General features: G+C 41.4%; 1 protein-coding gene across 2 annotated transcripts in view; it reads right to left on the bottom strand.

The window, feature by feature from the left end:
- Positions 1–116: 116 nt before the first annotated feature.
- Positions 117–13859, bottom strand: part of RABEP1 (rabaptin, RAB GTPase binding effector protein 1) — a 109998-nt gene continuing 96255 nt past the window's right edge. For both annotated transcript variants that reach the window (XM_070393708.1, XM_070393709.1), the window contains 6 exons: positions 11934–12074; positions 8654–8843; positions 7965–8020; positions 5333–5431; positions 3519–3635; positions 117–2793 (listed from right to left, as the gene is read on the bottom strand). In XM_070393708.1, the coding sequence (XP_070249809.1) occupies positions 2692–2793; positions 3519–3635; positions 5333–5431; positions 7965–8020; positions 8654–8843; positions 11934–12074 (705 nt within the window). In that variant the 3' untranslated portion in view covers positions 117–2691. The remainder of the gene's footprint in view (positions 2794–3518; positions 3636–5332; positions 5432–7964; positions 8021–8653; positions 8844–11933; positions 12075–13859) is intronic.

Genomic DNA, 13859 nt, shown 5'->3' with positions numbered 1-13859 from the left:
CCAAGAACCTTGAGTTTTCTCCACAGTTGAACAAGATTAAGAGCTGCATTTTAAAGTGCCAACACCAGAAATGTGATTCTGAAAAGGAAGGATTCAAAGGAAAAGGCCACACAATATACTAGGCAGCAGCTTTTTTAATTTGAACACTCTCTTCCTAAGGACACACCTTCAGTACAGTTAACAAACGGTTACATCTGAAATCTGCTTAGAGCCGAGCCCAGGATCCACAACTGCAAAGCCGCTGCTGGCTCACTTCCACAGGCAGTATTACCTTTGAGAGCTCAGTTTGGCTGTGCACTGTGTCCTGATATGAGTTACAAGTGAGTACAAGGTACAAATGTAGGACCTCAAAGGGAAAAAGAAACAAAGACTTTGTATGCAGCATATGATTTTGTTCTGTTAGCGTTGGGTAATGTTTTTTACCTGCCCATATTAGTTCTGAAAGGTAATACTGCACCTGCCCAGAAATGGCCGAGTGACTGCCAATTAAAAGCCACATAAGGCAGGTAACAGGTAGGAGGTAAATCATGTTAGACATGCGTGAGAAAAATATGTGTACAGACTGAACACAAACACAGGAACACTTGTGAAACCGAACTGATCTTTTCTTTTGTCCAGACAGGCTAAATCCTGCCTTCAAATCAGTTTCCCGCTTACACAGAAAACCCAGATTAAAGTGTTTCTTACCAGGATAGTGGCACAATATTTGCTTCATACCAGAAACAAATTGTTAACAAAACCTAGAGTAACAGTTTGGGTTTTTCTAGGATATTTTTCTTAACAAAGTGGGTTCCAACAGTCTGCATCTGCCACAGTAGAAACTACCAGTGGTTCCCTAATCATGATTTTATTGGCCCAGTACCATCTTACTGAGAAAAACATCTGCAAGCTTATCTCAGCAGAGCAGTTCCCTGGGACCTATAGTTTAGTTCAGGAAGATTATGAATTACCCATCCATCCTGAATTATAGTGCCAATTTTAATATTCTGAAACAAATTAGCTCAGGGCTTATTCAAGGAACCAGTCTTACACTTATAATAACATTTAAACAGATTGTATTTTAGAATTAAATTCCCTGTAACTCAATGAGTATAAATGTTTCCTTTAAACCAAGTAGTACTTTATACAAAGGGACTGTAAACCAATTAAAATAATGTTTCATGCATGGCAAGCCTGTAGCACTATTTCCATAATTAGTATTTACTTTTAAATTCATAATCATGAATCCAAGACTACAACAATAACCTAAGGAATGAGGTATGTAGTCTGTATTTTGTCCCATGGAAGACAGAAGTAAAGATCTTTCGGGCTAGTCCACAATAGCTTCATTTATAACAATGACAATTCACTTTAAACTCTAAGTTGATGGTGGCTTTAAATGAGCCAAACAATTTACTTAATCCATTTAATTACTGTAAGTTTCCTTCAAGTACCCTGTTGTTACATAACACCAATCACAAAAATTATCTGAAAACGATTTTACCTTTGAACCATCTCTATCATGAATGAAACCATGTAGACTCCTACTGGCTGACAGTCCTGCAGCAGGTCAATAACCAATAGGAACCGTTCTCTGCTTTCTGCAACCCCATACGGCCACGGCCAAGGCAGCCTGTTCACTGAAGCTTTCTTCACAAAGAAAAGCTAACCTCACAGGAATGACAAAGCAGATTTCCAAACTGATGAACGGACTGACTGGGGTTTTCCCAACTTCATAAGCATTATCACACTGCAGGTCTAAATTATAAAAGAAAAATACAAAATTGGTACCTGTCAAACATAGTTATCACCATTTTGTATCTGACACTTCTGAAACAGTACTTCGGCCCATTGATTGGAGTTAAAAGCAAGCAGCAGATTTATAAATTTGTACTAGATGTTGTCAGCTTGTTTTGTTAATATTATTCTTTTCCCACTGATCCAATAACAGTTTTCAAGAGCAGGTGGCACCAGTTCAGTTTGACCCTGGTACCTGTGGGCCCACGAAATTTATCCAAGTAGCAGAAAAAGTGCTTTCAAACAGTGTCTTGTGCTTTTCCTTTAACCTCAATTTCCAATACGTATAGCCCCAGCTAAGTTTTCAAATTCTCATAATTCAGTTCTTGAATTGGTTTTGTTTGCCACAACTTCTGATTCTCTGGCAAGTTTCAGTAGCATTTAAGATCCTCCAATGAAAGATAGAATAGTTTTTTTAAAAAGCACTGAGCTAGGAAATGCAGTCACTAGCCAATGGCCTGCTCTCAAACTTCATATTTTAATATAAAATACTCATACAGCATACTACACGTGTCTTGCTAGCTGAATACTGTTACTGATGTACTCTATACAACAAAAAATGATCTCTTCCAATATCTATGAACAGGAAATGTAATTCCAAACACTACTGGATGGTGCTTTAGGGAAAAGTTGGATAAACAGGCAAGGAAACAGCACTTTCTCCATCACCGAACCTGATCCACATCTGCTGGAGTCAAGCCTGGGGTCTCGCTAGTGTTCCCACTTTAAAGGTCTTTTTGCTGCAAATTAGCCTGGCGGTTTGCTGTTCCTGTGCTGCACAGTCTTCTCCCACTAGAAACACATCTCCCCAGTCTTCCTTTTTTGTGACTTCTTTAGTTAAGAGTAAGTAATTAATGTTGCTCTAAAGATGAGTTAAAAACCCAAAGTGCAGGCGAGAGTCCTGCTGTGAAGGTGTCATGTCTCAGGAAGCTGGTTAATGTCTGTCAGTTTGGTATCATTCAGAATTGCCCGGACTCTCTCCAATGAGTCTGCTTGCCGGATCCGCTCTAACTGCACCTGGAGAGACAATACAGGGTAAGTGCACATGGTTCCTGCCTAGATTTTCGGAAGGTTACTTTGATTGGTTTAGAGGAGATGGAGCAATTCCCAAAAGCTGCTGTGGAGCAGACCCAGTGTAAGGTGCTGGGACCATGGATGTGAATGAGACCTGACCCCTGAGAACCCACAGTTCAGTTGGTGGTGGGGCAGGGGGACTTAAAGAGAATCTCAGCACAATATGCTAAATGTCACTGTAGGCACTCACTATGTGCCAAGCGGCATGGAGGTGGTGGTGGACCACTGTGGCCCAGTGTGAGGACCTAGCTCTGTAGGTCTATGGGGAAGACAGAGCTAAGCTGGGCCTGGGGAGTCAGGCGCTGATGAGATAATGAGGCTTACCAGAGTGACTACTGTGGGCAAGGAACCACAAGGAGTTAAAATACATTGGAACATGGAATATAAAATATAAGGCAAAGAGGTGAAAAACTGTAGGGATAGGCCTTGTTGGGAAGGGTCTTACATGGTATTCCAAGGACTTCACACTTTCCTCTTAAGGACCAACGGTAGAGAGGGAAAGGGGCACAAGTCTGAGGTACACACCTGGGTTTTGGCTTGAATGACCAGGCAGGTGTTTGGGCTGGATTAGCTATTGTCAGTGGTGGAGTCCAGGGGCGGTGAGTTCTCCTGGGTACCAGGACCCCCTAAAGTGCCTTGGTGCTCTAAGGGTTCCCCAAATGCCTCACCTGAAGGGTTTGAGAAAGCTTTACAAAATCTCTCTGGACTTGTTCACTGACATCTAGTTCTGTCTGCAACCTCTGAGCTTTGTTCTTCTCTTCAAACATTAGTTGTTCAATGGTAACCTAAAAAAATACAAGTTTTGAAGGAGGATTAACGCCAAAGAGCCATAGGTCAGAATCACTTAGGACAGTGGTTCTCAATTTGGCTGCACATTAGAATCACCTGGGAATCTTTGTAAAATTCTAATTTCTGGGCCTCATCCTCCGGAAATTCTGTTTCTTTGTTATGGGGTGGGGCCACAACATTAGTAACAAAGAAACAGAATTTCCAGAGGATGAGGCCCAGAAATCAGAATTTTAAAAAGATTCCCAGGTGATTCTAATGTGCAGCCAAGGTTGAGAACCACTGACTTAGGAGATCTAGGAACTTGTAGTCTCCTACTAGAGAAGAAAGGTGGGTATCGAGTTGCCTAAGCTACTTGCTCAAGGTCCCTAAAATGAATCAAAACGTATTAAAGTGCTGCACGCACAGATGCACACATCTCCCCCCACCCCCAGCAGCCTGGTGACAGTGGCTAATCATCAAGAAGCAGCTGCTAAGCCCTAGCTGGTTTGGCTCCGTGGATAGAGCATCGGCCTGTGGACTGAAAGTTCCTGGGTTTGATTTTGGTCAGGACACATGCCCTGATTGTGGGCTCGATCGCCAGTAGAGGATGTGCAGGAGGCAGCTGATCAATGATTCTCTCTCATCATTGATGTTTCTATCTCTCCTCTCTCCCTCTCTGAAATCCATATCCACAGTAATAAAAGAGAAAGATGCAAATTGACCGCACCTTTTCGACACCCAGCAGCCAATCAGGAGCGAGTATGCAAATTAACCCAACAAAGATGGCGGATTAGTTTGCATGCACAGGTGCCAAGCAGCCGGGAGCGAGGCGGGATGCTTGCATCGTCGCCATGGCGACAATGCAGGCGTTCCGCACTGCCCAGCCGCTCCTGGCCTCTGGGCAGCATGGGAAGGTGGAAAGTTGTCTCCGGGCCAGAACGAAGGCAGAAAGGTGGCTCTGGGCTGGAATGAAGGTGGAAAGGCGGCTCCAGCCGGAGTGAAGGCGGTGCCGGCAGCCAGGGGAAGGAAGGCCCATTCTTGCACGAATCTTTGTGCATCGGGCCTCTAATATATATATATACATACACACACACACACACATATATATATATATTTAAAGCAGCTCTAAGATCAGAGCTACTACAGCAATAGGGACAGAAACTTTGGGGACTTTCTCTGACAACCATAACAGTCAAGCATATGAAAATTCTCAGTGAACATGTATCAGGCAGCCCCAGCTATCTCCCCTTCAGCAAACCATGTGGCAACATTTCTACAGAGAACTATCAGATACCAGGTTCACAGTGTTTTTACACTTAAAAGTGACCATACAGACACTGTTTCTAGGAAACCTCCCCCACAATTAGTCTCATGCACCTTTATTCTAACTGGAATCATCAAAAATTAGGCAGCAAATATGGTTCAATGTAGTATTTGATGAGTCAAATGAATGACCCTTTTGAAGCAGTGTGTCTAGCTATGGCAAAGCCAAGTTTGCTTCACGGCCCTTTCAGCCCAACACCTAAAAAGCCAGAGCGGCAGTGTTAGATCTGACCCAACTCTAATGAGATAAATTCACTGCATTTTCTTTCTGCAAAGTCTTGACAACTTTCAAAGGGTAGCACTATTCAAAGCAGCAATCTTTTTTAAATGGGCAAGATGTGATCCTACATTCTTGGCAGTTTTTTTATTCAACTACCAACAAAAACATCACCTTAGCAGTAGTCTCTTTCTTTAACTGTTCTTCCAAAGTGATTTTCATTTCCTGAAGGCTCTCAAGCTGTTGAGACTTCTCTCTTAATGTGGACTCCAACTGTGAAAGGAAGAAGGAAAAAGCTGAATTCATCGAAACTTCCTACTCAACACACCACCCAGAGGAGCTGTGCCTGGAGCACGATGCCCAAGTTCTCAGGTCTCCTAGGCCATGGACGTTGGCTTTGCTTGTAATGCTCTTCTCACCCTTTGGTCTCTGTGAATCTTCTATTTATTCTTCAAGACCCATTTATTTCATTAAACTAAGCAACTACTATGTTCTAAGGCCTGGAGATGGAGAAATCAGAAAAGACTGACATGTAAGTAAAGAATTATGACATGTGAACATGGAGGAAGAAGCATTTAATTCTGCCAGAAAAGTTGAGAAGGGTTCCCTTGAAGAGATGACATTTGATCCTTAAAAGATGAGAAATTTTACAGGGGAAAGAAAAGGGTGAAGGTGGAGAGAGCTACTCCAAAGAGAGGGGATGGATGAGATGAATAAAAACCGAGTTCAGGAACTGTGGTGACTATTTGCTAAGAGCTACAGAGCTACGGCACAGAGTGCTGCGGCTGAAGCTGGAGAGGCAGTAGGGAGGCTAAGGAATAAGGACTTGGTCTCGGAGGTAAAGGGAACCCCTGGAGGGCTTTTAACCAGACTGGGACATAGTTTACAATATAAAGGCCACCTTGGTTTATTATAAAGATGAATTGGAATGGGATAAATTTGGGAGGCTGTTACAATAACCCAGGTGAGAACTGAAGTCTGAACCCAAACAGCTACAGAGTGGAAAGGATGGGACGTGACTAGAAGGCTGCTGATTTCTGCCAGTGCAACCGCAACGGTACAGTGGAGGCAGAAGCCAGACTTCAACGCGTGAGCAGTGACCAGGAGGTCAGGCGGTGGAGGTCAAGAACCTAGGCTATAAAAGGAAGAAGAAAGATTGGTAACTTGAGAGAGAATTATAATCCAAAGAGAAACCTTTCTCCTCTTAACAGGAAACATCTGTGTAATGGAAAAGACCAATAACAAGGTAGAAGTTCAAGGCCCATAACTGAGCGGAAAACTGAGAGGAAGTCTGGTCAGAAACAAGACTCATTTTCTTTCTTTTTTTAAAATTCTTACCTGAGGATATTTTCATTGATTTTAGAGAGAGAGGAAGGAGAAAGAGAGCCAGAAACGAAACACTGATGTGAGAGCGAAACATTGATCGGTTGTCTTCCATACATGCCCTAACTGGGAATTGAACCCGCAATCGAGGTATGTTCCCTGACTGGGAATCGAACCCAAGACCTTTTTGGTGTATGGATGATGCTTCAACTAACTGAGCCACCTTGCTAGGCAGAAACATCATTTTCTCTGAAGAAACAGGACAGAGAAGGCTGGGAAGAAAAGTAAGAGAAGTAATTGAGAGGCCAGGAAGCTGAAGGTGGCCCTACGATGACAGGTACACGGCCATCACGTGCCGAGTGAGGAGGTGAAGTGAGTGTGACTGTCTGACTCCCACTGGGAGGGAAGGAAGACATTTGCTAAGGGCAAATGAAAGGCCAACTGAGTAGCACTCGAGGCCCAACTGATGACATGAGCAGTGTTTTCTTTTTCTTTTTTAAAAAAATATATATTTTATTGATTTTTTTTTACAGAGAGGAAGGGAGAGGGATAGAGAGTTAGAAACATTGATCAGCCACCTCCTGCACATTCCCTACTGGGTATGTGCCCACAACTGAGGTACATGCCCTTGACCGGAATCGAACCCGGGACCCTTGAGTCCGCAGGCCGACACTCTATCCATTGAGCCAAACCGGTTAGGGCAAGCAGTGTTTTCTTCATTCCAGTGGCATCAGCAGCGTGGGGCAGAGGTGCAGAGGTGCACAGCAGGATTAACCCAGAGCTGGGCAGTACCGAGGGCAGCAGACAGACGAGAAGTCAGGGGACCTGCAGGTGCTGCTGGGAGACTAGGTGAAAGAAGCCATACGGATGCAGCTCAGAGGAAAGCAAAGCCATGAGGACGTCGCTAAAACCAAAGGAAAAGTGCAGGGAGGTGAAGGTCTGAATGAGGTTCTCAGACAGCTGAACCCATGGGTGTAAGAGCCGGAAGGATGGTAAATGAGGATGAGGCAACATGGGGCTGGAGTGAGATATCAGAGATGGGCGTGGTGCAGCCAAGACTGTGGGAAGGAAGGGGCAGGTGGAGGCAAAGGTCAACAAACAAGGAGGCCAGTGTTGAGTAGGGTCATGCTGTCTAAGAGAAGAGGGCTCAGCCAGCTAGAAACCATCATCTCCTATTTGTAAAAGATTCTGTACATATTTCTACTGTAGCTTCAAGTACATATCAATACCATACCTTGCCTGTCTTCCCATGACCATGGAAATTCCAGGCTGCAATCTGCCCCCTCTGTACCCTCTGGTCTACATATGGCCTTGGCACAGAGCAGACTCCTCAGTAAGTGGTCTCGATTATCATCACCCTTTCCCACTAGACACAAGGGACATGTAACTATATTTCATTCCTTGGGTCTAGCACAACAGAATTCAACAAACACTAGTAACTACTGGTTGCTGGTGGAATTAATTTGAAACTCGTGAAACTCACCTGTCCTTTTTCTATTTTTATTCTTTCTAATTCAGCTTTTAAGCTAGAAATGGAAGCTAGAAGGAAAAAAAGAGGGAGAAGTGTTATCATTTATTGATTATTGTGGATTTAAATTTTTTTCTTACAACACTCCTTTTTTCTACCATAATTTGAATCTCATATTATGAAAGAAGTCAAATATATACTAAACACAGGGGAAAACCAACACCCTTTTCTCAAAATTATCCCCAATCAGCATTATAACCACGCTCAGGTAAAAGCAGAGTCCATATGAATGAACACTGTATCATAAACTCCCTCTACATCAGACATCCACATCTAACCCTGGGGTGTGTGGAGATATTCCCTGCAGGAATCTGTTAACCCATCAAAGTCCTGCAAGGAAACGCCACGCATCTAGTCACACTCCCCAGTGGTCTAGGTTCAAGTACTGACTTTCCCATCTCCTAGTAGCTGCCAAAGAGAGGCCTCTAGAGCTCCTAAAAATACCGTGAGTTTTGGGTGTTTTTTTTGTTTTACTCCTAGTTACTGGATATATCAGAACATCTGGAAAAATGGACTGAGTTCTTACTTAACTCTTTCCTATACTTTTCTGTTTCCACATTCTATGGCCATGTATTACTTCTTAGAATCAGAAATAAGTTTTATTTAATGCCTCCAATTCTAAACTATATCACTTTTATCTTCACCTATTTCTTCCTTGCAGTTTTCTATTTCTAATTGCAGAGTTTCTTCAAGGTTCTCTTTTAAACACTGTTCCGCTTGAATCTGCTCTTTTAGGAAAAGTATTTCAGCCTTCAGCTTCTCTTCCATGTGGTCTGCTGCTGTCCGCACATTAATGATATTCTCACGGTATTTTAATACCAATTCCCGGAGTTCCTGGATTAAAGACACAAATGGTTATTGGGTTTGTGAGGAAAGAAAGTAAACAAAGGAAGGTAAAGATTTTCTGCAACCAGAATTTCAGGTGTTGCTATAAATGGTTCAAAAATTAAAGATTTCCAACTCCACCCCACTTGGGGCTTCAAGGGGCAGGTACCGTGCATGTCATATTAACATTCAGAATGTTACAGAAATAAGACATTCCCAGCCAAAAAATGTGCACTGTGAACTACATATTTTTCCCTCAAAACTGTTTCATAAGCAGAAAATAAAAATGTTAAGTGACTTACAATGTGGGGTTCACCATGAATAGTTTAGGAGCTAAACTAGTCCTTGCTTAAATTTAAGGAGTGTTAGGGTATAAGGACCAAAAGATAAACTCAGAAGCAAATGTGAATTCTATGAAGATAAAATTTATTTACTTATTCATTCAACCACTTGTTGAACATCTACCACAAGCAAAGTACTATGTTAGCCCAGAGGCAAGTATGGCAAAGAATGGCTTTCTAAGGTGATCACCATTTGCTATAATAAATTCAGCTTAAATCTCATTTTTCCCTAAATTTTAACTGTCTTCTTTAAACTCCTCCCAATGATATCCTAAAGCAACTGTAAAGCAAAAACTGGGATTCTTAGATAACTAGCAAATGTATATAAATTACAGAACAGAGGGGAAAAAAGTAAAAACTTAACAAATATTTCATAAGATTTACTGCTGAAACTAAGAATCAAGGCTTAAAGGCTAGACTAGTTACATCCTTCAAGGCTTCTTGGATTTACTTTTTTTTTTTAATTTAGGAATAAGAAGTTTTCTAGAGACCATGGAAGAGAGGAATCTTTCCTGCCAAGAGGGAAAATTTAACAGAGCTGTTAAAGTGCTCTGCTGATAGCAAAAGCAGGCAGGTCACGCAAACTTTCTCCCTGATGAGATCAGCCACCAGTTCAGAAAGGAGAGCACCAGCAAACTGAGCTGAGACCACAAGATGGGGGTGAAGGAGGATGAGAGGAAAAGCAAGGAGCTAATGGCAAGGTAGGCAGCGGAGCCCCTGTGAATAAGTAAAATAAAAACCCAAAATTAACAGTAATGCTAATGTGTATATATAGGAAAGAAGAATGAAGACCAAATTGTAGAATGTATAGAGGTAAGATTAAGGAAAACTGTTACTTACAAAAATATAAATTTATGTAATGTTTGATTTTAAATAGTTTTTTAACAATTACAATTTTTAAGATAAAAGAACAAAAGGATTTTACGAGTAACATTTTTCTATTTTGTTTTGAAAACTGCTCTAAGAAATCTCATCTTTAACTATAGTGTTTATAGGTTTTACTTGAGCTTAGCATAAGATGAAGTTTTTTTATATGTTAAAAGGTTTTAAAATGTAAAAAAGGTTGGAGAATGTTAAGGAGATAGTAATGAACGTCTTTGGGCAACTTCTGGGTTTGCAGCCCAGATTCACCCCTAAGCACAGGAGGATGGAAATGACTAAAAGCATCCTAAAGGGTTATTGAAGTCTAAAGGAGGGAGAGTGTAGTACACCCTTTTAAGTGCTGAACAGGAAAACACCAAGGATCCAGCTTGGTGACCCCTTCAAACATTTCATTTCTGGTGCGTTCTCAATCTGGTTCTGCAAGAATAACTTTCAGACCTTCAATTTGGCAAAACATTCTTAGATATGACACTGATAGCACGAGCAACAGAAGGAAAAAATAGGTAAATTGGAACTATCTCAAAATTTAAAACTTTTGTGCTACAAAGGATACCATCAAGAAAGTGAAAAAGACAATCCATAGAATGGGAGAAAATATCTACAGTGGATTTACCTGATAACAGACTTACATGGAGAATATATAAACAACTCTTATAACTCAATAAAAAAATTTTAAAATGAGCAAAGGATTTGAATAGACATTTCTCCAAGGAAGATATACAAAGGGCCAATAAACACATGAAAAGATGCTCAATATCACTAGCCATTAGGGAAATGCAAATCAATGAGATACCACGTCACACCCATTAGGATGGCTATATCAAAAATGAAACAAGCCCAGCTGGTGTGGTTCAGTGGTTGAGCATTGACCTATGAACCAGGAGGTCCCAGTTCGATTCCTGGTCAGAACACATGCCCAGGTTGCGGGCTCGATCCCCAGTAGGGGGGCGTGCAAGAGGCAGCTGATCAATAATCCTCTCTCATCATTGATGTTTCTATCTCTCTCTCCCTCTCCCTTCCTCTCTGAAATCAATTTTAAAATTTTTTTTAAGTGAAACAAGTGGTGAGGATGTGGAGCAATCCTCAAATAATCAGACACCAAGCAATCCCACTGCTAGGTTTTTCCCAAGAGAAATGAAAACACATGTCTACATGAAAACCCATATGTGAAAACCCACATAGCAACATTAAACAACCCAAATGTCCATCAACAAATAGGTACAGGAATGAAGAACTGATACATGCTATGACATGGATGAGCCTTGAAAATAGTATGCTATGTGGGAGAAGCCAGTCACAACAGACTACAAACTATATTACTCCAGTCCTGACTGGTGTGGCTCAGTTGGCCAGAGCATCATCCAGTACACTGAAAGGTGATGGGTTTGATTCCCAGTCAGGGCACATACCCAGGTTGTGGGTTCGATCCCCAGTAGAGGTGGGTACAGAAAGCAACCGATCAATGTTTCTCTCTCTCTCTCTCTCTCTTCCTTCCTCCCTCTCTCTAAAATCAGTTTAATCCAAGACATATCCTCAGGTGAGGATTAAAAAGAACTATGATTCCATTCATGTGACAATCCAGAACAGGGCCATCAATAGGTAGTAAGTAGATTAGTAGTTGCTTAAGGCTGTAGGGTGAAGGAATGAAGGGTAAGGAGTTTCTTTCTGAGGTGATGAAAATGTTCTTAATTGATTGTGGTGATGGCTACATATCTGAGAATATACTAAAAACCACTGAATTATACACTTTAAATGGATGAAGTATTTGGTATGTCAATTATATCTCAATAAAGCCTGTTTTTTTAAAAAAGAAGAATTTATAGCCATTTCAGAAAATGTGTTTGTTTGCATTTTGAGCAGGTGGAAAATAAGTTACCTCTATAGTGTCTGGTAAAATGAAGTCTTCTGCTTGCTGTAATGACACATGCAAGCTATGCTTTCCCTGAAGACTGTCATTGTCTTTTTGTAACCTCACCAACTCTTCTGAAACCTGTTCCCGTGACTGCATCAGCACTGCCTAAAATAGAAACAGATACTAATCACAGCCAGAAAGATTAAATCCTATCTGCTGATAGCTGCACCAGAGAAACACAAGCCAAACCAAATGAGGGCTGAGGAGACAGAGTGCATAAACCTCATAGACTGACTTGCAGCCTTTACATATATTGAAGGGACAGGCAATGAAGCAAGTTATTTGAGCTCATTTTACGCTTCTACCAACAGACTAAAAGTATTGACTCTCTTCCCCCATATCTTGGACTCCAGAAGGAACAGTATCTCTAGCTACATGGAAGTGTCTGACACAATTAAGACTTGTATTAAATAGAGCATACAGTACAAGCCTCCTCTTTCCTGATAGCATGCATTCAACATGAAGTAGGGAGAAACCAAAAGCAGTATCTTTCTTCACTTTTCATGACATGTACATACATTCAAGCTCAGGATCACTGTGAATGGCCCAAGAACTCCCAATATTAGACATCATCAAGAGGATATATGTTTAGGAAATAAAACAGCCTTAAGTAGCTCATTCTTAAAATGGGATAAGCTCCTATTTCTGCTTGCTGATGTAGAAAACTATGTTAGGTACTTCATATGAATTTGTATCAATATAAAAGTTATATAAGATAAAATTCCAGCCGTAACTGGTTTGGCTCAGTGGACAGAGCATCGGCCTATGGACTGAAAGGTTACAGGTTCGATCCCGGTCAATGGCATGTACCTTGGTTGCAGGCACATCCCCAGTAGGAGGTGTGCAGGAGGCAGCTGATCGATGTTTCTAACTCTCTATCCCTCTCCCTTCCTCTCTGTAAAAAATCAATAAAATATATTTTTTTAAAAAAAGATAAAATTCCACAAAAGTACTTAATTTCTGCTGTTTTACTACTAAGTCATTTAACTTAAATACAAAAATGTAAATTACTCACTCCCCCAATATTTATTTAGCAGCTACTACTCTATGCTAGGCATTTTGATGCCCATGGGGAATACAAGACAGATGCCCTGGAGAAGCTCATGGTGCAATGGAGGGAAAGGTGAGTAAACCAAAGATTACCAACCATAATACAAGTGCGAGGACAGAATGGGCCCAGCAGTGGTAAAAGGACGGAAGGGCACCTAATTAGGGGAGAGGGTTAGAGAACATTTCAGGAGGCTGACCACTGACTGCATCCTGAAGGACAAACTGGCTGCTGGCAAGTTTGTCCTTCAAAAAGAAAAAACAAAGATAAAAGATAAATTTAAATGATCATATATGGGAGTAAAAAAAATACGGAATGAAAGTGAAACTTCTAAGTATTTATACATTTTTATAGTTTAAGAAAAAATTCCAGCCCAACCCTTGTGGTTTGAGCTTCGACTTATGAACCAGGAGATTACGGCTGGATACCTGGTCAGGGCACATGCCCAGGGTTGCAGGTTCAATCCCCAGTGGGGGCCATACAGGAGGCAGCCGGTCAATGATTCTCTATCATTGATGTTTCTATTTTTCTCTCTCTCTCCCTCTGCCTTCCTCTCTGAAATCAATTAAAGAAAAATTTTTTAGCCGAAACCGGTTTGGCTCAGTGGATAGAGCGTCGGCCTGCGGACTGAAGGGTCCCAGGTTCGATTCCGGTCGAGGGCATGTACCTGGGTTGCGGGCACGTCCCCAGTAGGAGATGTGCAGGAGGCAGCTAATCGATGTTTCTCTCTCATCGATATTTCTAACTCTCTATCTCTCTCCCTTCCTCTCTGTAAAAAATCAATAAAATATATTTAAAAAAAAAAAAAAAAGAAAAATTTTTTAAATACAGTATATAATGTA

This window comes from Myotis yumanensis, unplaced genomic scaffold (assembly GCF_028538775.1).
Source record: "Myotis yumanensis isolate MYYU_CA2020_CCGP unplaced genomic scaffold, mMyoYum1.0.hap1 SCAF_16, whole genome shotgun sequence".
In the NCBI taxonomy this organism is placed as follows: Eukaryota; Metazoa; Chordata; class Mammalia; order Chiroptera; family Vespertilionidae; genus Myotis; species Myotis yumanensis.
Note: the sequence above shows the minus strand (reverse complement) of the source record. Positions and strands in the feature narration are given on the sequence as shown.